General features: G+C 32.7%; 1 protein-coding gene and 1 pseudogene across 3 annotated transcripts in view; one reads left to right on the top strand and one right to left on the bottom strand.

Annotated features, from left to right (window-relative positions):
* Positions 1-25,264, bottom strand: part of Mrpl13 (mitochondrial ribosomal protein L13) — a 37,644-nt gene that overhangs the window by 3,177 nt on the left and 9,203 nt on the right. For 2 of the 3 annotated variants that reach the window (XM_047521564.1, XM_047521573.1), the window contains exons 3-6: positions 23,444-23,537; positions 20,125-20,185; positions 15,699-15,785; positions 9,139-9,260 (exon numbers count right to left, since the gene is read on the bottom strand). In XM_047521564.1, coding sequence (XP_047377520.1) covers positions 9,139-9,260; positions 15,699-15,785; positions 20,125-20,185; positions 23,444-23,537 — 364 coding nt within the window. The remainder of the gene's footprint in view (positions 1-9,138; positions 9,261-15,698; positions 15,786-20,124; positions 20,186-23,443; positions 23,538-25,264) is intronic. The other variant, XM_047521584.1, reaches the window with a different exon arrangement.
* Positions 9,477-9,573, top strand: LOC124968277 (uncharacterized; annotated as a pseudogene).

Below are 25,264 nucleotides of genomic sequence, written 5' to 3'. Positions count from 1 at the left end.
GCTCAGTAACTTATTAATTATACAGAGCTAGGAAGCAGATGACAGGGATTTGACTGGAGATCATGTGATTCCAGTGCTTGCAAGGACCATTTTATTCCATCTGACTCCTATTAGAGGCTGCCAATGCCTTTGGTCGCTGAGTCCCATCATGACTGATCTTACATTCCCAGCAACTAGCACAGTGCTTGGCAGAGTATGGATGCCTGGTAAGCTATATGTCATAGAGCACAGCTACTGCCTTAATAGACCATTTTGTTTACAAATCCATTCTTTCCTCTTTCTCCTGACACATAATCAGGGTCTGTTCTGCTGATTAGCTTGCTCCCGAAGAGTGGGTGAGGGGAAAGTATTATAGCTAAGGGACTAGACTCTTTAGACACTGGCACAGCTGTAAACATCATTTCATACTGGAGGCAATTAACAGTATATGACTTCAGAAAGTTCCCGTGTGGGGAACCTGCACTAAAAATGACTGTTTTTCTCTATCAAACACAAACAAAAACAAGCACACATATAACTTTATTTGCACGGCTTATTCCCTTTCACTAAAAGAAGGAAACCTAAGATAATACAAGAAAGGTGAGGGGAGAGCTATTTACCTTGTGTTTCTCAAACTCCAGTGGGCACACAGATCTCTGGGGCTCCTATGAAAATGCAACCCTGATTTCACTTAGTCTGCAGAGGGCTCATGGATCTGCCTTCCTAATATGCTCCCACCAGACACAATGCTAGTTCGTGTCCCTCACTCTCCAGCAAGTGTTCAGCTCAGACCTCAGACAGAGCTCCTCAGATGACAGAGGAAACAACTTCTTGACGATGTTTGAAAATAAAAGAAGTACCTTCAGTAAGTCACTTATATAACATTCTGCTCTGCCCAACAGAAGGCAACAGGCTTCCTCAGCTAGAGATGACTCTATTTGAGATACAGTACCTTTCCTGGCTCTTCACCTACCAGAGGACTACATTCACAAGCAGTATTTTGCTTTTCTGATACAACAATACCTAACTTAATGATAATAACCTGTAAGAGGTTGGCTACTGAAGTTTCTTTGGTGCCCATCATCAAAGAAAGATTAAAAATTGTAGTTCAAGTAGCTACAGTATCAAGTAAATTTCATTATATTTAGGTTATTTAAAAGATGGGAGCCCGTGTGATAAAAATATATAATCAGAATTGGAGGGTTGGGGATATAGCTCAGTTGGTAGAGTGCTTCCCTTGCAAGCACAAAGCCCTGGGTTCAAATCCCTAGCACCACAAAAAAAAAAAAAAAAAAAAAAAAAAAAAAAAAGGATTGGATTCTCAGATTACCTTGCTTACATATCCATCCTATTTTATCCTGATATCTGCCTAAACTCTTCATTACATTAAGTAATTTGTAAGGCAAAAACCTGGCTGCTTTTCATATTTTCATGCTGCTTAAAAGTTTGAAACTTTACTACAATGACTTGAATTTCTGGCAGAGGAATGATGGGTCAATTTCTGTTCTACATTTGCCCTAGTTCTCTGTAAATCTTTCAAAGAACAGAACCAATTTTCAAGTTTTAAAAGACATTGTGCAATGTTAATATATTTGTAAATGGCAATAGTGATCTTAGGTAATCCCTTTGGAGAGAGATTTAAAATGCTGTTAAGAAAGTAATGCCTATCAATTTTTACGTATTTTGATGGGAGTTATAAAAATTTACTCCTTGACAGAAATATAGGTTGTATTTTAACAAAATTACCATGATCTTTCTTTAGACATATAAAGCATCCAAATTTAGATATGTAAGTTGCATTAGAACAGACTAATAAGAAAAAATTCTACTTTAAATATAATTACCAAGAAAGTGTTAAGCAGCAAAGATGAAAGTATAAACCATAACGATGAATTAAAAATCAGTTTCTGTCTTTTACAGAGGATTTGATTCTGTCTATTCATTTATGCATTCATTCATTTAACACATATTTATTGATTGGTCAGGTGCTGCTATAGCAAACAGGAACAGAGTAGTGTCAACAGAAAGACATGAAAAGGAATTAGAGGTTGATACACGCTACAGTGTAGATGAATGGGAGATCGTTATGTAAATGAAATAAAAGAAGCTAGTCACAAAAGACCAAATATGTAATTCCATTTTTATGAAATGTCCAATACTGGCAAATCTACAGAGAAAGAATGTGGATTAGTGGTTGCTTAGGACTGGAGGAGATGGGGGAATTGATGGGTGACAGAATAGGGTACGATTTTTTTTGAGATAATAAAAATGTTCTAAAATTGATTGTAGTAATAGTTGTACAAGTCTGAATATGCTAAACACCATAAACTCATTTACTTAGATGGATAAATTGTATATCTGAATATCTCAATAAAGCTGTTACCAAAACAAAAAAAAAAAAGGGCATTTCCTAACAGAGGGATATTAATGTGTAATATATCAAAAAATATATAATAGTTATAATATGTAATTTTATATAATTCATTTATTATTTACACACACACCCGTTTTGACCTTTGAAGAGAAAGGTGTAAGTTTTCAACTTTCATATGTACTTAGAATATACTTGGGAAATTAATAAATCTTCCAAGAATTGTCTAACATGAGATTTTCTTTAATTCATTCTCTATCAAATGTTTCATAGCAACAATCTATTGGGCCAATAATATTCATCACCAGCAGAAAACTGCCTTTGAGCAAAATGACTTTTAAAAAATTACCTTAACTTGAATGAGGAAAAAGATTTTTAAAAGGGCTTGTCTGATCTATAAAAAAAATTCTAGTATGCTTGTAACAGCTCAAAAATTGTTCAAATCACACCACATCTCATATAATTGTTATGTATGGTAAATCCTTTATCACACACATCTCTGTGCAAAACACTGCCTGACACTCATGAAATTAATAGGCACATCTCAGAAATGCAGTTTTAAATTTAGAATATGGAAATGACAGAGGTCAACGTGTTTATAGTACCCTGAAAATGGGGTTACTTGACTTCAGAAAAAAATTTTAGATTTTAGTGGATATTATAAACTGGTGGGAAGAATGAATGTAGTTTGCAAATAAAAGGAAACAAAATTACTGAGCACATGGTTTATGCTACAGTTCAATTAGTGACAATATGTTAGTTGTATTAACATAATTTATTTTCTAAATAAAACATTCACATCTCAGTTGTAAATCTAAGAAACTGAGCATAACTTAAGTTTAATAAATCTCAAAATTTTTTCTTCTTCCTTAGTTCTGGTCTTTGTTAGTATAATACTTATTCTAGAAACCATTTAAAAGACTATAATAAAAACTGAACAGTGAAATAATCTGAAAAAAAAAAAAAAAACAAAAAAAGTCAGTTTAATTGAGATTTAAGTTACTTCTATTGTGTAGAGAATTAGGCAGAATAAACCATTCTAGGAAGTCTGGTATATCACAGGGTTCTTAAAGGTGTTAGCAGGACAGGGAAGAGTGGAAATTAAATCTTCAGTGATTTAAGAGTGAAGTTAAATCTAGAGTGATGGCACTTTATATACATCTCCCAAAGATACTCAGCTTTCTAATACCCTGATCAGATCATCCTTCTAAAAAGACTAAAATCACATGATTGTTTATCATTTTTAAACTTCAAATTATTTTCTTTAATTAAGATGGAAAAGAAGTGCCATTACGTTCAATTTCCACTTTTAAATATCAGAATCTATATTGGCTAGAGCTTATAAATGATCCGTTTTTTGTTGTCTTAAATAGATTCCTTTTTTATTTTAATAACCAGTCCTGATCTGTTCATATCAAAGAAAAGTACCACTTAGAATACCCAATTTGAGCAAACTCAGCACTGGAAATACTGAGGTCTATGGCTTAAGCCAATGCTGAGTTGGTTGAAATGGATGGGAAAGTTGGAAAGTAACCTTGTTCCCCAAGTCCAGCTAATAACTTCTGACTGTAAAGAGCAGCAAATTAAGTTAAATCTTCTGGGAAAATGCCACATGACTAGACTAACATAAAATTATGGAAAATCTTAAAGCTGTCCAGACCCCAGCTCCAAGGGGACTGGAAAAGGTAAAAATCCTTCACTGTCTTTTAAATCCCTAAAGTACTCTTCCTAAAGGTACAGGTAAAATTTTTTTGCTTAGTATTCCTTAAAGTGAAACTGTACACTTTAAGGATTAATAGCTTTCATATTAGGGAGTATGCACTAAGCTTAAGTCCTTGCTCTCTTCTAGAGCTACAGACTGAACAGAGTGCTCATCGGTGCCCTTTTCCAGGGTTACAGTTCTCAGTTCCTAGAGCCCTGCTTTCCTTTTATGTAGCTGGATGGACTGCCCATTAAACTCTCTAATCCCAGTCCTAATCCTACCCACAGGAAAGAAATCACAGGGCCAGTTGTGACATCCTCACACCTCATCTTCCCCACCCATCTCTCCTTTGTAGGAACACTCAGTCAAGAGTGAACACCAGGAATATGGATTTTCATTATAATTATGTATTTTCAAACATTTATTGATACTGAAACTTTTCACCCTTGTTTCTCTATAAAAGTTGAGTTTTGCTTAAAATAAAGCATTACTGAGTTAATGAGTAAGAAATGATAATGAGAAGCAATGAGTTGAAATTTCCCACCTATGTAGATTTTCCTAAGAAAGCAGCTCACCTCACAATTTTGTAAAAATTGGAAATAAAAAAATTTAAATAACTTGTTTTATATTTAGCATATACACTAAAAAATTTCCATTCCAATGATAGCATTATAATTTTCATGATTATTGGGGTTTGAAATATGTTGGTAAAACTGCAGCAGTTATGGGAATAATTGTTGATAGTATTAAAATAAGTTGTCCATTTCAAAGTTAATAGTTTAAGGCAAGTGAACTGTAATGAAAGAATGGTCCTGTTGTTTTTCCTCTTCTTTCATAAAAAGAAATTCTAAGTGCAGACCCCACATCACCACTTGCGCATGGCAAGCACACATCTACTTTGTACCACCAAGAAAAATAAAATATTTCAAAATATTTTCTTGCAAAATTCATGTATTCATGAAATGTAAAAAATACTAACATGCTAAGTATATTCACTAACTTAAGAAGTGATGAAGTCAGAATTAGGGACAGGAAGTTAGTGTAAAAGTAAGAAATGGGGTCAAATAGAGGAAATTGAGGCCATGAAAGCCTTCTGCATCTGGAAGTTGGAGACTGCCCCTGGGAGAATGGAATATCAAAGACCTCTGGAGCCCATTGATTACCAAATTTACCTGCCCTTGTCAAGGCAGGGAGCCGCTAATTAATGCCCCCCCCATCTGCCCTTGTCAAGGCAGGGAGCCGCTAATTAATGCCCCCCCCCCATCTGCTCCTCACCTTTTTTGCTAAATCACCAGGCAACTCCTGGGCGTAGAGGAGTTGCAGGCACGCTCACTTCTTGGGATTCTAGAACATCAGCCATGGCCCCCTTCTCCCTCCCGGGAAAAGTCTGTATTATTACCTTTAAATAAAATCTGCTTAATATGCTTGCCTTGGTGCGCTTCTCTGATGTTATACTTCAACACCTGAGGAAGCAGAACTCGTCACCCAGTAAATGGCGGTTATCAGTGAGATGAATGGCCAATATACCCATATGGAAAAACATTTTTATTTATTTATTTTTCTAATATTGTTTTTAGTTGAATATGGAAATAATGCCTTTACTTTATTTATTTGTTTATTTTTATGCGGTGCTGAGGATCGGACCCAGTGCCTGACATGCACTAGGCAAGCGCTCTGCCACTGAGCTACAGCCTCAGCCCCGGAAAATTGCTTTTAAAAATAATATTTATAATTTTATCCTAAATATCTGTTTCATTCTTTATCTTTCCCCATACTTTAAAAATGACTGAACAATAAATAACTAGCAAAAGAAAATCTAACATGTTGAAATTAGAGCTGAAGAAATACAAGCTTTGTGAGTGATATAAAATAATTTAAATTCTCAACTTTGGTAGGTTTCATTAAGATTAAAACAATTCTGTTAATCATCCACAAGACTCAAAGCTTACTCTGACAATTATTACTATTGCTCAAAAGCTTCTAACCTCTCATAGAAAAATTAATAAGCTTCCATTTTACCAAAAGTTAACAGAAGTCCCAATGATAATGCATACATTTATATTATAAACATATTTTAAGCTTTATTGCTAGGAAAACAAAAATAAAGGAAGCTATTTTTGTGTCTGTTTACTAGTGGTGAAATTCAGGGATATCTGTTCCAGTCAAGCCTCTGCAGATTGAACATCAGATATAGTTGAATAAATTCCAGTTAGTACATTCCAAAGGAAGATTATATTCTTGGCTTAGCTATTTTGGGTGGAGCAAAAGCATATTTTAAGTAGGTTTCTCCTCCAGAAGGAGAAAATATATTTCTTCCCATAAAGGCAAACCTTCCAATAACGAGAAATTCCATTTACAATGCAGTGAATGGTATGGTGTATCAGATATTTTAATTCTAAATTCTAAAGTATATATTTACTATTAGATCTTTAGGAAATAATAAACAATGAAGATGAGTTAGTCCAATAAGTTACTAACCACATGTGTCTACTGAAATTAAATTTATTAAAATTACATAAAATAAAAAAGTTCAGTTCCTCACTTATACATGGCCATGGTACAAGTGCTCAGAAGCCACATGTGGACAGTAGTTACTGTATTTAAAGCTCAGCTAGAAAGCACTGTCACTGCAGAAAGTGCTACTGGATAGCCTTGAACTGAAAGATCAATTTCTTAGACAAGGTTTTTGGTTAACCCAAAAATGACTTCTTTTTTCCTGGTCACACGCTTTTCATATAATAAAGGCTAACTGGACTTGATGTCAGCTCCAATGTGCAGGAGAGTGAAATTTTGATAATTTGTATTAAATGACTAGTATACCTTTACTGTGATATATCCTTAAGTTTCAATAAATGTATATCCACTTTATTAGTCTGGAAACAGAAGTTAACATATGTTGTGTGACAATTTATGAGAAAAGATCTCAACTTTAATAAAGCATAAAGGAAAGCCTGGTGTTTAATGCATATTCCTGTCACAGGAAAATCTGGAATGAAAAGAAAGGACAGGAAAATCCATTTCTGGAGTAGTAACTAAAAATGCATCAAGTCTGTCTAAAAGTCTCCTTAACAGTAACTACAGAATTGCCATTCCTAATTCTATTAACATAATGAACAGTCATCTTTTGTTTTAAAACGTAGAATTTCTAAGTATTGTAATTTCATTTGATTGTAATAACACTAAATATAACTTGTTGTGAATGGTTAGCATATTATCGTACTGCTTTGATTAAACTGATTTGAAGTACACTTCAGAATTCTCTCTCTCTCTCTCTCTATATATATATATATATACACATACATATATAAAACAAAGTTCCTAATGTGGTCACATATTTAATGGCAACTTTGGTAATTCTAGTTAAAAAAAAAAAGGTATAACGACCCTCTTGGCTTGGAATGCACACTCATTTATGATGGTATTTCTTTAAGAATATGTGACATACTTATATTTACAGAATTTGTTACAGGAAGGTAACTTCAAGGACAACTTTTAAGTAATTTTTTAGTATATAACTTAGTAATATTTGAGAACAGCATATAACTTAGGTGCATTTGTATAAAATACATTAGCAAGCATGCTAAAACAATATGGAGTTTGTAAAAGCAAAAATATTCCCTATAAAAAACTTGAACACTTCCAGTGTGCTAAATTTTTGTACACATTAGCTCACTCCTTATTGCAATCCTCTGATGTATGAATTAGCTCCATTTTACAGTGGAAGATACTGAGTTCAGATGAGGAAACAGACACAGAATGAAAACACTTATGAGTACCTGCAACGTGCCAAGTATAAAGAGCTGGGAATATAAATTCTGAATCAGATGTTGCCTCCTTGACCCTTAAAGCTGTTCAGTACTTAGAACATCCCCAACACTTAGTTGTGTTTAGCACATTTAATGTTTGATAACCAATATTAACAAGGAGCACTCAGCAAAGCAGCTGGAAGCAAGACCTAGGAGCTAGTCATCTTCAGCTTGAATCCTAATCCACCACTTACAAGATTTTAGGCATTATCTTCTGTGTCTTTATTTTTTCATTCAGAAAAAATGGAGATAAAAATTGTATTAGCTCATTAGTTTGCTCAGAAACAGGTTGTTAATACATGTAAAGCACACATTGCTTTATTACAGCTTGTTATTTTTATTATTTATACAGTTATAAACATGAATATAAATAAATGAGATTATTCTGTATAGTGATACAGGCTGTGAAAACATTGTGTTTTGCTTCATATCTTCTATATATTCTTTTCTAATTTCACTTATAAAAGCTGATAAAGGAGATTCTTTGCACTAATTCACTCGATAAATATTTGTTGAGTGCCTACTTAATGTGTTGGGCACAGTAACCAGAGTTAAACAAGACGAGCATGTAGTTCCCTCATGAAATCTAGTTAAGAAAATAAGACATTAAGTAGATAATCACACAAATATTTGATTACATTAGAATAAACACAGCAAATGAAAAGCCAAGTGTACAGTTAGACCCCGTAATGGGGAGACTAAACCAGTTCAAGGAACTGGTTGCACTGTTTGAGGAGTGACATTTAAATGCTCTATCTTCTGTATATCTCAGGCAAAGAAGCCTGGAAACAATTAGATGGGAGATAGCCTGTCAAATCTAAGGAGATTTATGGATTTTAGATAGAGGAAATTGTATGGAAGAGAGGGAAAAGTTTTTGTTTTTCTATCTGGACGAAGGCTAAAATTCCAGAATTAATGACTTTTCATTAGATGATATTCTTGGCTTTCGAAGCAATAAGAAAAACAGAATTACTTCGTTTTAGGTTGATGATAATGCATTTATCATTCCAAAAGAATATAGTCTATCCAGGTAGGGCAATCCCAAATGAAATACCTGACATCATCTTTGCACTTACCTAGCAAGATCTTTAAAGTTCTGACATTTAACATCTGGAGTTCATTTGTAAGTAGTAGTAGCTGCTGAGTTTTTAAGGGAGTAAAAACATGAATTGGCTCTTCCCACCCCAGAGGGTCTTATCATTTATCGTTTAGACACCAAGGGTACCAAGTTCAACTTTCAAAATAAAAAAAGGAAGAAAGATGGGAGAAAAGACACTTACGGGGACCACACTCTCGGGAAAGACTCCACTTCTTCCTGGGTGTACTCATCAAGACGTTTTGGAATTTTCCTAGGCTGAGGAAGCTCTTCCACTAAATTCTTAAGAATATCTTCTGGAATATCCTATGTTAAACACATTTGAGAGTTAATTTTCTTAAAACATCTTTCTTAGTAATAGATTAGTAATAGTACTAGGAAATAAGCAAAAAGTATTTATAGAATAAGGAGTATAATCTTCAGTATACTTTGTCTAAATCCCTGAAAAGTACAACTGACCAGTGATACAAGTAATTGTATCACAAAAATATGCTTTGCCCAGTGCAAAAAGTATACCATGTAGTGCAGCACATATACTAAAATTGGAACGATACAGAGAAGATTAACATGGCGCCTGCTCAAGGATGACATGCAAATTTGTGAATTGTTCTATATTTTTTAAACCACACAGATTTTATCTCATTCCAGTCAGAATGGTAATTATCAAGGATACAAGTAACAATAAATATTGGTGAGGATGTGGGGGTAAAGGTTCACTCATACATTGCTGGTGGAACTGCAAATTGGTGCAACCACTCTGGAAAGCAGTATGGAGATTCCTCAGAACACTTGGAATGGAACCACCATTTGATTCAATTATCTCACTCCTGGGCATGGACCCAAAGGACTTAAAATCAGCATACTATAGTGATGCAGTCACATCAATGTTCACAGCAGCTCAATTCACAATAGCTAAGTTATGGAACCAACCTAGGTGCCCTTCAGCAGATGAATGGATAAAGAAAATATGGTGTATATACACAATGGAGTATTACTCAGACATAAAGAATGAAATTATGCATAGTAAATGGATGGGAACTGGAGACTATCATGCTAAGTGAAAGAAGCCAATCCCCCAAAACCAAAGACCTAATGTTCTCTCTAATATGTGGATGCTGACTCAAAACAGCCGGTGAGGGGCAGGGATGAGGTGTGTGGAGGTTCACTGGATTGGAGGGCAGGGAATGGGGGGACAGGAAGGAAATAGGAAAGACAGTAGAATGAATCAGACATGACTTTCCTATGTTCATACATGAATACATGATCACTGCAACTCCACATAATGAAAAGTCACAAGAATGGGAAGTAATACTCCATGTATGTATGATATGTCAAAATTCTACTTGTGACATATCAGACATGTAGAACTACAAAGAATTAAAAAATAATTTAAAAAATATATACCTTTTAATTTACTTCCCTTTTCAATTATAGGAAGGTGCTGCCTTGGTTCATTGTCATACTTTCTCATCTGATAAAAGTACGTGCTGGGACTATTGTATCCAGTGCCACTACCTTTCAATTTGTACTTCATGTTAGTGATAAAAAAAAAAAAAGCATTCATAACTGAAAATCTGCTGGATCTTTACACTGTTTATTTATCAAAGAAACATTTACTGAACTCTATGAACCAGAAATTATGCTCAATGCTGAGTATATAAAGAAAAATCAAAGATCATAACCTCTAAAGGCTTACTATTTCCAGAAAGTCATCTCTCAGCTTAAATTTGTCATGATAAAGCTCTAACTTCCTTAAGTATACTAGCATCCTTGCTCCTAGCTTGCCTCTTTCCTCATATCTCCCCACACTCTTAAGTTTCTGACCTAACCACTCCTCATCTTTCATGCGCCGGTTCGAACTCAACTTTGTTGCCTTTCTTAGTGGCATTTCCTCTGTCCAGAACTACTTCCCATCTATTATATACCCACATGCTCATAAGAATGAAAAGATGGAAGACTGGTCTGACCATAGTAGGCACAATGGCTGCAGTGGGGAAAACAGAAGGCAAGGAGAAGAGATAGGCAGCTATTCCAGTGACCGAAGTAAGATATAAAAAAAGACTGAATTTGGGGAATAAAAAGTCAATCAAAGAATAAAGTATATCAACTAAGAGACACTTTAAAATAAGAAAGCATAGGAATTGGACAGACTAAATAAAGGGAATGGTAAAATGAATAAGTAACTGCCAAATTCTCCAAAAGCCCTTATGTTAAAAGCCTGGGTCCCCAGGATGGCTTGAGGGCAGTGGTAGAACCTTTAGGAGGTGGGGCCTACTGGGAGGCCCAAGGTCATTGTGGATGTCCCTGAAAGGGAACTAGGGACCTCAGCCTCTTCCTCTTTTGCTTCTCAGCCGTGAGACGGGGTAAATTGTTTGCTCTGCCATTGTGCTCCTTATCATTGCCTGCTGGTTTACCAGCAAGGCCTGAAAGCAATGGGTTCACCTGATCATGGTCTGGAAACTTTAAAACCATAATTCATAATAAATCTTTTTTCTTTGTAAGTTAATTACCTCCAGTATTTTGTTATAGTGACAGAAAGCTGACTAAAAAACATAGTAACCAAAGGAATTAACATTCACATTGTGCCCATGACACAAAAATAAGGCAGCTAGCAAAGGGAAATGTGTTATGAGACTGGATGGATAATTAATTTTTATGAGAGTCTTTTAAAATAATGGTCCGATATCAACATGGAAATGTCCTATGGGCATTTTCACAAGAAGAATAGACAATTCCTTTTTTTATGTTAGTGTGTACCTAGAAATTATCAAAAAAGGTGTGCCACACAGTACATTAATAGCTCTTTGAAGAGAACAATGTTACAAATGGAGATCAAATATCTAGCCACGGACATGGTAGCAAATAAGACAATTTTGACTAATGAATATATCTTAAGAGTCAGAATAAAATTTTATAATAGCTTCAGAATCACAGAGTTCTACTGTGCTGTGTGTTCTAAAACCTACTATAGCAAAAATTTTAATAACATTTAAAATGGTTTTTTAAAATTACAATTTGCAAAGGCTGGGTAACTATCAGCAGGAGAAAACACATAAGATACTAATGATAATGTTTCTTCACAGAAAACTATTATAGCAATACTTACATCCCTTCTACTACTACCATTATTCCTCAGATAGTCAAGTCTCTATGAAAAGTCTGCAGAAAAGTAGAGGATGCCTGGGTATGTGACATATTGTTAAACAGCATTCAGTTTTTACTTATATAAGGGGACTATCTGTTGGCTTTATATTTATGAAAATTTGTGAACATCTCATACTTCTTTGGGAAGACATTTACAAAATCCCTGGATCTTGTAAAGATAAATTCTAAAGTTGTCAGGTGCTTACTCAGTGCAGAGACTGTGGAACACAGTGGGTTCTTAATAAATGTTTGCTGAATAGATGGAATTTTTACTAAAAAAAACTTGAAAAGTTTTTCAAATTTCCTCCCTACTACAGAAATTAGCTCGAAGAATGGATAAAATTGATGAAAAATGAGGAATTAAAGTTGTTAATTAGGCATTTTACATAAAACCAAGAAGAGGGAGAAGGGTCTCCTTGAATTTACACACAGAAGGAAATCCATAAATTTTAAGTACCTGAAAGTAACTTGAGAATTCACAAATTCTTCAATCCCAAATATTTCAGCATTATTCTCTTAAATATAAGGATAGTTTCCCTACATTACTATGTTACAATTTCATATTCAGGAAGATAAACATCAACTGTTTAGTTTTTTAAAAATCTAATACACAGTATATAGTCTAACTTCCCAAATTGGTCTAAAATTGTTTTATATAACTTTTTGCCAATTGAAGAGCTAGTCAAGGATCATATGCTGCATTTAGTTGTTCTATTATTTACTCTTCTCCTTAGTCTCTAATCTGAAGAGTTCTGTCTTTTTGTTGTTGTTGTTGTTCATTTAGAATTATATCTTTGTTTTATTATTTTTTTATTTAGCTTTTAATTTTTTATAGATTGCATTTTGATTCACTGTACACAAATGGGGTACATCATTTCATTTCTATGGTTATACACAATGTAGATTCACACCATTCATGTAATCATACATGCACATAGGGTAATGATGTCTGTCTCATGGTGGAATGAGATAGACATCATTCCCCTGCCTTTTTTTCCTTATAAAGAGTTCAGATCAAGTATGTTTTCAAATGTCCTTGTACTGGGATTTTTCTGATTGTTTAGTTATGATAAGATTCAGGCTAAGCATTTTTTGTGGATGCTATATAGTTTAAGTATCTAGTACTACACAGCAAGAGGCACAAGCTGTCAGTTTGTCCCATATCAAAGAATATACTAGATCACTTGGTTATTGTGGTGTCTATCAGACTTCATTAATGCAAAAGTATCTTTTCCCTTTCAAATAATTAGTACTCTGAAGCATGACATTTTCAAAGTCTGTGAGCAATCTTTTACCCAATGGCTACAGAATATGCTGGTAATGGTAGGTTTTCTAATTTGGTATTCCTTCCATGTTTTCTACATGACACTCTTCCATAAAGAGCTTTTCCTTCTTCAGAAGAGAAGAAAAAATATAATAAATTAAAAATAATTTTTGGACTAACATGGTGAACTTACGGATTTTTGTTTTTCATTAATGTAATCCATTATTACCATTTACTTAAAGACTCACCAAGTCCTGAATTTGGTCAGTGGGCACCACCAAAAGCTGGCTGTGTTCCTTTGATACTTCTTCCTAATTTTTTTAAGCCTTAATTTCTGTTCATTTCTAGTATTTTACTATCATACAGAATACAGAAATGATAATCTGCATGTGTGTACTCCCTAGTAAGTGTTCTTTCTCTGTTCTAGAAAAATCTAGAATCAACTACTCCAAGGAGAACTGCAACCCTTTTAACAGAGAATAGCACTTGAACTGGGCATTAGTTGTGCTCATTTTTATTGGTGCTGTCATTTTATTCTCTGAATATGTAAAATTTTAACATGGTAAAACTTAAAATAGAAGAAAAAATTCTCTAAAAGGTATTCTCTGAAAAATTTCATTCTCTCTCCTATCCATTCCATTTCTTAGTATCCATATTTCAATAAGCAGTCAACTTCATTTTCTCATTTATTTTTCCAATTTGTTTATGCAAAAAATAAGTAGTTATATGCATATCTAAGTACATAAGAACTTATATGTATATAGCCAAAGGAAAGCTAGTAAGCAATCTACATTATTTTTCATCTTGTTTTCATGTAACAGTATAATTTGGAAAATGTTACTTATTGAGTTTCGGAAATATCTGTCATTCTAAAAATAATGGCACAAATACTCAATTATCTGTACATAGCGTAGTTTATCCATTTTCTTTCAGTAAATGTTATTTATTTTTCTTATTTCATTATAAGTAAGGTGTGTATTTTTAGGATCAATTACTATAAATGAGATTGCTGGATCAGGGATAAATCTTTTCATGTATGTACTTTTGTTAAATATTACCTAATTTATAGAATGCTGCCAATAGGTTGTACATGTACTCCCACCAGCAAGTGTGCAGTGTCTGTTTCCCTGTGGTTTTGATGGTAAAATGTTTCATCTGAACATTTACATGTTCATTTCTAGGGAAAATGATACATTTGTTATTTTAAGTAGTTTATTGTTCAACTGAACTACCATGCATATTTAAAACATCCACACACAAACCTATCCTGTAAATGGAATAAATATTAATAATATTTACCCTAAAAAAATCTATAAAGTACAATCAGAAATAGGAATTTAACTTTTTGTGATTTCGTGAACCTTAGATGATGATACTGTACCTGAACATGTTACATCACAGGTAAAGTGACTAGTGCGGAATCATCTTACTCATTTGTAATAAAGCAAAGGCAATAAATTAATCTTTTATAAAAGCACAAATAATTTACTCAATATGAATAATTACTCATACATTGTTTAACCTTATAATAAAGAAAACAAGTAGCTTGAACAATCACTATCACTTGATAATCTGGAATAAACTTCTATATTATTTCTCCAATGCAACCACAAGGACAATATTTATAACTATAATGACAGCAATTGATTTAAGCAACTGCCAGGGCCTGTACTAAGCACTCCACAACTGGATTATTATAACCCTTAACCCTTACAACAAACTTATGAAGTAGTTATTATGTTCATTTCACAGTTTAGAAAACAGGGAAAAGAAGTAACGAGCCCAGGCAGTCTCCAGAGGTTACACTCAAATATTTTATTACGGAACCTCTAGTGTTTCATTAAATTATACTATTAAGGAAAGTTAAGTACTTTAATAAAAATTATATTTTTCCCCCCCAAGTACTTTTTAGATGATAAATTTTGAATAAGAACAAGAATTCTAAAGTTAACTCACAGGGAAGAATTAGCAACCACAAATTTATTAATTCATGATTTATCAGAAGTTCGCCACTGGCCACACAGAAAGTGAACTAAATTAATACTTTTTCCATTGTTGACTGAACTATTAATGTGGAGTTCAATTTAACAGGGGCTCTCATAGTTCCTTGTTCAAAAACAAAACTTGTAAGACTTTGAGTTTTAGTTCAATGAGGGCTCGTTTTATGGTTTAATATAGGAGTAACAATACTTTATTTATAAAAATTAAATTACAAAAATATGTTAGAAGTTGAGACAAATTATTGAAAATAAGTTGATGGCAATTATTTGAAATGAAGAGAAAATGTTTAAATGAAAATTTAGGAAAGGTATCATGACCAAAGACCACTGACTTACCTCATCTGGAAAAAGATGCAACCTTTGCATCATTGTTCTTCTGTGAAGGTTTTTTGGCAGCATGCCATAAATAGCTAATTTTACAATCTGAAAAACAGATATGCCTAGGAATCAGTAATAAAAATCTGACTTGGATAGAAAGAAAGCAAACACAATCAGAGATGGTGATGAAAACTAGTGGCTAAGATTCAGCAAGAATACAGGAAAGAAACAGACCTAGTAAATATCTGGAAGCAACTAAAAAGGAACTTATTATTTTGTATGTTATTATATTCTTTAGGCTTTATTTGTTTATTGTTTATTTAGAAAAAAGACAAAAGGAAGAGATTAAAAAATAACCCATGTATGTGCCAACTTTAGACAGCATAAGAACTTCTCTAAGCTTTTGAAAGAACCTGTGGCTCGATCTATCACACAAGTTAGATCAGAACTTAGAGGGCCTTAATCCTGTTTCCTCCAGGTGGAGACCAGCAGGTTTGCAATTCATAGACTAAGCCTGACTAAACAGTTAAAAGACTGACTCTGGAAGACATGGCGTATAATAATCATGCTTAACATTACTTGAAAAATTATTTTATGTATGATGGTCAGTGAATTATGTTTTAAATCTTATTTATGATGTTGTGAAGTAGGTATTATAAATAGCTTCATTTTACAGATAAGAAAACAGTGAGGATAAGGCGGTTCCCCAGTTTTATGTATCTAACAAATGGTAATGTGGGAATTCAAACCCACCAGTCTAATTTCCAGAACAGATACACAGTTTCTGCAATCATATCTATAACATGCTTCTCTCTGTAACCTATCAAGATAACAAAGTCCCTTTCCCTACCATACCAACTCCTAACTTTTACATGATTTATTTCCCCCTTTTTAAGTTATCCTCTTTGTTGGTCTCAATGTAATTTCATGTGTATTGGTGAAGAAAAGGCCTCACTCTGTTTGCCACAATCTCCTGGGGGCCTCCTTAAACAAATATTTGCAGTATACAAACATACTGCAAACTCTTCATGAAAGTACTGAGACTTCTGAAGTGCTAAACTGATTTTTATCATTTGTAGTTATATTTCAAGAGTATAATTTGATGTGTTAAAGCACTAAATATGTCAGAACTTAGTTGCATATTAGAATTTTTTACCCCTTTTATTCTCTCATCAAATCAGACTACAAAGTCTTAGTATATACTGAAGCCAATGGTGTATCATACATGTTTTCTATGTTAGTGCTGTTAATACTTTATGTTCTAGAGAATGTAATGTAGATTTATACTGTTAAAATTAAACCCAATTAAAAATTCATTTCCTTAGTGACAGAAGCCACATTTCAAGTGGACAAGTGACGCATGTGGTTAGTGGCTACCATACTTGACAATGCAGAAAGAACATTTTCACCATGGTGGAAATTTCTATTGAACAGCATTGATATAAGTATTACTATTTAAATTTTTTCACCTTTTAAAACTCATAAGTATGACTAACAATGTTAAGACTTCTCAGCATCTTTTCTGGATAAGCAAGTTGTTAGATCCTCTGAATATCATTGTAATAGTAATTGTATTGGTAGAGTTATATGACATTTGGTTTTCATGACCATAATAAAACTTAGTTGTATTTATCTGAATTACCAAGTTGATATTTTAAAAACATTTTTATTAGCGTATTACAGTTATATGTATTAGTGGACTTCATTGTGACACATTCATACATGCATATAACATAATTTGCTCTATTTCCTTACCTAGAACTTCCCTTTCCCTCCCTTCCTCCCATTTCATCCCCTCCCTCTACTGATCTTCTATTTATTTACTTTATAAAAAATTGGTGTACTATAATTATACATAAAAGTGTGATTTGTTTCGATATAGTCAAACATGCACATAGCATAGTTAATTTAATTATACTGTTCATTTTCTATCCCTTCCCCTCAATTCCCTTCCACTATTTCACTGTTCTCCTTTTATTTTCATGGTATCCTTTTTACAAACCAATGCTAATTAGCACATTGTAGCTGCTGGCAGAGCGTACTGTTTGAGACAAACATAGTGTTTGAACTAGCATAAGATGACTGACCTCTTCCTTAACAAGCCATTTTTTTTTTTAATCAAAATACAAAGTTAAAATTTAGACTAAAAATTTTGTTAATGAAGTATTAATGTGAATGACCTTAACTCTGAAATATTTTCTAAGTCTTCATCATTCTTTAATGCATTTCAATTTTTGTTCAAAAAATGATTTGAAACAATTTCTATTAATGTTATCAAATGCCAAATTCTTAACATTAAAAAGTTGAACTATACTGCCTCCTAGTGTAGAGCTAATAAGCCTGAATGAAGCAAAAGCTAAATTTTAAACTTATAAAAAATATTTATAAAGGATAAAATTAATTTGTTGTAATAGGCATGGTATATATATCATATATATGAAAAACTGATCAACAAATTTGAAAAAGAACCAAATAGTAAGACTTCAAGAGAAGGAAAAAAAAAAAAAAGGATAACTCAATGAAAAAAACTGGATTAGACACAGGTAAAAACATAATTAGAGAACAGGTCTAAAGAAATCACTGAAACTGCAGCAAAGAGACAGGGAGACATAAAAAGTGAGAAGTATGAATCATTCAGAATAAAATGCAACAATCTAAGTATAATCAGTTTTTCAAAGGGAAAGAACAGATAGTAAAGAGAACCAATCTAGAACAAATCTAGAGGACGTAAGAGCTGACAAATTTCTAGAACTGAAAACACTAATCCTCAAATAAAATAAACAAGATCCCAAAAGAAATGTATGAAAACCAAAGCCAAAAAAGAAAAAGAAATAAGATTTTAAAAGTAGAAAGAAGACACAGTACATACAAAGAAGCAAATTAACTAACATTTGATTTATCCATATTAAAAATAGAAATCTACATAAATAGAAGCTTCAAAAAATTGAGAAAAATAATGATTGCCCTAAAACTGCATATGCAGCTGATGCTTTGTATCAGTGGGTTCTGCAGATTCAACCAACTGTGGGTTGAGAATATTTTAAAGAAAAAAATTACATGTACTAACTTTTGTTCTTATTATTCCCTAGACAATACAGTATGCCAACTATTTATACAGTATTTACATTTTATTGGGTATCATAAGCAATCTAGAGATGATGTCAAGTATATGGAAAGATGTTAGGTTATATGCAAATACCATGCTACTTTATGTAAGGGACTTCAGCATATAAAAGGATTTGCTTATCCATGGGTATCCCGAAACCAATTCATAATGGATACCAAGGGACAACTATATAATGAAATTAAATTTCAAGAATGAAAGTAAAAATAAAGAAGAGAATTTTGACAAAAAGGATAGATCAGTATTAGGAGAATATTACCACTGGAATTTCAATGGGAAGTATGCATGGAAAGGAAAATTGATCCCAGAAGGAAGGATGAGTTACAAGAAGAAACTGTAAGCAAAGGAAATCATTAAAAAAACACAAGCAAGATAAAACAATAACAAGAATGTTGAATTGAAAGAGTTTTAAGAAACCTTGAAAATAGAAAGCATGTAGGCTAGGAGGGTTGGTGGATGTTAAAAATGATTCAAAGTCCTTGATTTGATTAGGAGGAAGGTAACGATACTGATTAACCTTAGACTTACAATAAACAACTTCAATCATCCAAAAAAAAGACAAGGAAAGGAAAATAAAATAAAATCTAATTCCATGCTGCTTACAACACATACCTATAATAGAAACAGGTAAAGTTTCAACAATGAAAAATCATATATGAGTCAAACATACATGAAAAAAAAAAAAAAGGTGGTTGCTATAGCTATACTAATATAAGGAAAAAATAGACCTCAAGGTAAACCATTACTGAAGACAAGGTCAGTAAATATTGACCTTAATTCATTCTTTGTAAAGATCACATATAATTTCAAACTTAAATTCACACTAAATCTTCAAAATATACAAACATAAAATTGTCAGACCTATAAGGAAAAATGACCAAATCCACAAATTGGGATTTTAGCAATACATTAGTAAATAAGAAAAATAAACAAAAGAGTTCTTTCAGGTAAACAATAAATCAAGAACAAAAAACAAGACAATAAGAATATATGGCTGGAGCAACACAGCATGCTTGATAAAATATATGTACACGTACACGGAAGTACACACATCTCTCTCTTCCCCCCAAAGTATTTGCAGCAGACTCATCATGTTCTATCCAATTGTGCAGGCATCAAGAAATAAAAAAATGCATTAGAATTCTTTGTTAAACGTAAAACAAAATAAATAGTAATTAGGAAACACAGAGAATCAAATGGTAATGGAAATAATACTTATTAAAACTTGTGTAAGATAGTTAAAGTGAAGAATTTGAAGAAGAGAAAGGAGATGAATCTGTCTTTCCCTAGATGATGAATAAAAAAATTCAACAGACTTACTGCTACTGGATCTTTCTGGTGAAGCTGAGCAGCAGTGACTTGTCTAAATCCACCTGGATAGCTATTTAAAAAAAGCAAACAGATTAAAACTGTTGTATTAAACAGATTAAAACTGAAGTATTGCATTCTTCAGTTCATCATTCACTTATGATAAGATTAACTACTTCAGTAAATTATTCTTGCTTCTGGAAACTATATTAGTGTCTTAAGAATAAAGTAGTAATCTGTGCTATTTAAAATGGTATTCTCTTAAATGGCCAGCTCTCACTATTCCATAAATAGTTCTACATCTTGGAAAAATTTCTGGACATAACTGAATTTTAAGTCACTCATTCATTCATTCATTCATTATGGGTACTCTATCATGGCTTGATTTAGAAAGAAATAGCAATGAGACAGAATATTTCATGTTCCCTGCCACATTAGACAGAGTATATAAGCTAGGGGTTAAGTCTAAGGAAAATGGTTGTAGACCAATTGGTTTTAAAGTTCACACTATAAAGAGACAATGATCCTTTTTTCTTAATAGTTGGTAAAAGGCCACTAAGAGTTACTTTGGGCTCTAAGTAATAAAATATTTCATTGTGTTCAGATCAAGTATTATGTGTAAAATGGATAAATTAAACTAGCTTTTGTTAGTAACTCCCAGTATAATTTTAGGCAATTCATTTTACCTGTCTATATGATGTTACTAAACAAACAAACAAAAAAAAAGAAAACCCTCAAAGATATCAGCTCCATCTACTTCACAAGATATCTATAAGTCAAATGAGAAAATACTTGTGATAGAGCCCAAGCAATTTAAAACAATCAAACAAAATACACAGATGTAATGGTTTATTATTGTATATAGAAGAATGCAGTTTCAATGATTTTTAGGAAAGGGTTAAAACTGGAAAACCAGAAAAACTTAAGATTACCCAAATATGATTCTTTTCATGAGTTTTTCTTTCAATAAAATATAAACACATTTTAAAGACAACTTAAAGAACCACATTGTAGGAATAAAACTTAAGAAATCAAAATTAGAAGTTCACTGAGAAAGATGGGCAATTTTCAAACTAATTTTATTTGCTTCATGGTATTTTAGTTTTAGAAAAACTGTCTAGACTTCTATTCCTGTATTCCTTCTCTCCATGGAAAAATATTTTGTAACTACTATGCTAAAGAATCTCTACTTTCAACACTGGGATGGCAAATTCTAAAACATAACACCATTTATGCTTTTATTTTAGGAGTTTGGAATTCAGCCTAAGGATCTGGAAAGCTAATGCAAAATTCTAAGTAGGGAAATGACTTCAGTAATGCAATACTCAGTTGATTTTTTACTAGTGAAAAAAAACTGCATTTCTTTCTTCACCATAGACACTGTGGATAGATTAAGAGAAAACTTGTTTAAATTGTTGGTCATGGGATTTTTAATTAAAAGAAATCAAACATTTACTGAATGCCCATTATGCTGGGTACTGGGGGATGCACAGATAAATATGACAGGATTCTATACTCAATGAAAATGAGGTAATAAATTTTGTTGGAATTATGATAAATCATATAGTATGCTATTATACAGTGACTAAAAATAACACATGCCAAAAGGTTCCCTGATGATTTTGTATTAAGTGAATGAAGATATAAACTTGGTTATATACAAAAATGTTAAATCATGGGAGTGATGATTCAGAAATGAATTTTAGTTCCTTCTTTAAATTTTCTATATTTTCTAAAATTATATTAAAAATTTTACAATTATAAGTTAAATTTTGAATACATAATTATAAGTGTTATGAGCATAAGGAAGTAGCATGTCCAAGGTTTAAGTAAGGAGCCAACAGAAAAAAACAGAAGGTGATTAATTCTGTGGATTATGAGAAAATAGGGAATGTATCCCAGAAAAGAAGTCATCAGAACCAGTTTCTAATGAATAAATAGATTTCCTGAGAAACATAGGAGGAACAACATACACAAAGACAGAGAGGTAAGAAATAGCACTCATGAGATACATTCTTTCTTTTAGTTGGTTAAAAGAAACGGTTATAAAACAGCAGTAGTAATGTGGTGCCAACAATATGCAATGGAGTATGAATTTCCATCTTTCAGTGAGAAAGTACTGCTGACGGAGAGACACTACCAGTGATGTATACAGTAGTTGTTCACCACGGGCTGTGTTGTTTTCCTTCCTTTGCAGTAATACAGCACAGTAATTCACAGCATTATGTGTCAATAATTTCCTTTAGGCTTTTGTCACATTTTGTTATTCTGACTTGGCACATTATTTCCTAATCATCTCTTGACTTCATAAAATTATTTTTATATGTGGAGATTTGCCAATAGCAGAAATTACTAAAGATGAATGTTAGTTTTTTTTGTTAAGTTATATAAAGATTTTACTAATGTATTTTAAGGGAAAGAATAGGCAAAGGCCAGTTTGAGAAAGCAAAAAAGTTATTCTAAGCATTTAAGATTCACTTGGGTAAGAAACGAAAAGAAACACACCAAAACATTAAAGGTAAAAGTGCAGTTACAAATCAAAAAATGATTTTGATCAAGAATGGAAGATTAACATTCAGAACCAAAGGCAGACGATAATGTAAAAGGTATGCTTAATTAAATTTGCTCTTGATCTGAATCTGTGGATTAACCAATACATGAAATATCTCAAAATATCTTGAAAGAGGCAAGATAAAATTTAACAAGGAGCAAAGTTAAGGTTTGGATTAAAACACAACTAAAACACGCATGGATTAAATCCAACACAGTTGGATTAAAACACAACTAAAACATGCATGAAGGAAGAGACACAATTGAACAGGAGCATGTTTAAAGGACTTGAGTTTTAGCTCCATTAGTCACCAGGCTCTGAAGAACAGTTCTTTTGCAACAGAAGAAAGCCTGGCTAAGAGGGAGAGTCACCACTGTACCACAAACCATTAGAATACATCCATGTGAGTATTTATTTAAGAGTGATACTGACAAACAAGAATGTAAACTTCTTGTGAAATTTCAGGTGTTTAAGATGGTTCTGGAAACAGCAGTAATTAGAGGAAGGAGAAAGAAGTGAGAAGACTGACTAAAAATGAGAATAATTTTGATTAGAGAGGTTACATGAAAAGCTTGTAGGAAGCAAATACTCTTGGTAGTAGCTAATATTTGGCATAGTTTTATGTTTATTTTGATTGAACAAATTATACATGTAACATGAGTATAATTAGAATTTTTTTAAATGCTAATTTTTGAAAATACCTTTTTTCCTTTAAAGTAAGAGTGATAGTTAAATAACACCTTTTAACTATTTTTCCTGACAAGGGAAAGGAAATCTTACCCAGTGTGTGAAGAGTATACTTTTTGTTCCCATTTGTTTCCAGAAAATGCAATGTGTCTTGTGTTTATTATGACAACATGATCTCCACAGTCACCTAGATTTAAAAGAAATAAGAAAGACTTAGTGTGAAAAATCAAAACCTCAAGAAAAAGTGGGCCTGAAAGGTAAGTTATCAAAGTCTAAACAACATATAAAAAAACAGAAAGCAAGTCATAATACAACATCAAAAATCCCTGAACAGATTTCTGTTTCTATTTTATAACCCCCAAGTGTTTGAAGTAACCCCTAAGAGTTGACTGACTATTTGGAAAACCTCAACACTGGATGGTATAAGAAATTTTAATAAAGATGACAAAAACAACACATTTTTTTAATGGTGAACTCTTCTTTTTAATAATCTTCTCATAAATAATTACACTTCACTAAACATATTTACATTAGTACCCTTAAATATATGACATATAAACTTTCTCTTACAGCAGGTAAAATGAAATCAATATGTATATAAATATAAAAAAGTATGTTCTACCAAGAGAACAAAACACATTGATAACAAATGTGAAATATTACAATTTTCAAATTTAAAGAACAATAAGAGCAGTATGATTTTATGTTTAACTACTGCCACAAGGTTTTTCAACCACATGAACTAGCTAAATTTAAAGTGCAACTTTCAATTTTGACTATAGACATAGTTGACAAGATAGATATCAAAATATATGTATATCTGAGAAATTCAGAGTTCATGCAAGGGCAGATTCAGACACCTTTTAAGTGTGGTAGAAGTCTCAAGTTCTTCTAAAATCTGCTTTATAAGCCTTTCCTGCTGATGAGTAATTCATCCACTCACTACTTACTACATATTGACTAATTTCATAGTATTATTAATGCTGGAAATATAGCAATGAATGTTACTGAAAGCCCCGTTCTTAATCTTTCCTTCTAGTGGAAAAAGTTGGAAAACAAATAAATATACACTATGGCAGGAGCTGCTATAAGTAGGGGGATAGGCAATAATGGGGTAGTGGCATTATTAATTGGTACATTTTGTTCCCATAAACTTGAGTCTTCATTTCTCTTGGATAAATTTCTAAGAGTGCATTACTATACTGTATAGTAAGTTCAAGTTTAGTTTTATAAGAAACTGCCACTCCTTGTCCAGAGTATCTGTACCATCTTACATTTCCGCCAGCAGCATATGAGTGATCCCATTTCTCTACCTTCTTATCAGCATTCACTCTCACTTTAAATTTTAGTTATTTTGATAGATGTATGTTGATATTTTATGGTTTTTGATTTGGTTTCCCTAGTGGCTTATATTGAACATCTTTTCACATGCTTATTTTCCATCTGTTCATGTATTTTAACCATTTTCTAATTAGATTTTTTTAATGGAGTTTCCAAAGTTTGTGTGTGTGTGTGTGTATTCATACACATTCATTCTAGATACAAGTCCTTTTTTAGCTATGTGGTTTACAAATATTTTCTTCCACTTTGTGGCTTCTCTTTTTATCTTCTTCCCAGAGTCAAATCTTATAAGCACATTGGTTTTTAAACTGCACTTGTCTTAGGGATGTCATACCTCAAGGACGAGGGGACAAGTATAGTACTGCTTTTACATACTGTAAGATGTGATGTGAAAAATGTTGAAAAACTAGCTATTTCAAATTAGTGATAAAAAATAAAGGTTGCTTTGGCTTTTATATCTGTTTCCAATTTTGGAAGGATAAATGTCCAAATGCCTACTTTGCTATTATTTTTGGTGTTCCTAAACTTGTGCAGGCCCAGCGCCGACAGGTGATCACACAGGTCATCATAAAA

Source organism: Sciurus carolinensis, chromosome 1 (genome assembly GCF_902686445.1).
Source record: "Sciurus carolinensis chromosome 1, mSciCar1.2, whole genome shotgun sequence".
In the NCBI taxonomy this organism is placed as follows: domain Eukaryota; kingdom Metazoa; phylum Chordata; class Mammalia; order Rodentia; family Sciuridae; genus Sciurus; species Sciurus carolinensis.
This window is presented reverse-complemented; position numbering and strand designations above follow the sequence as displayed.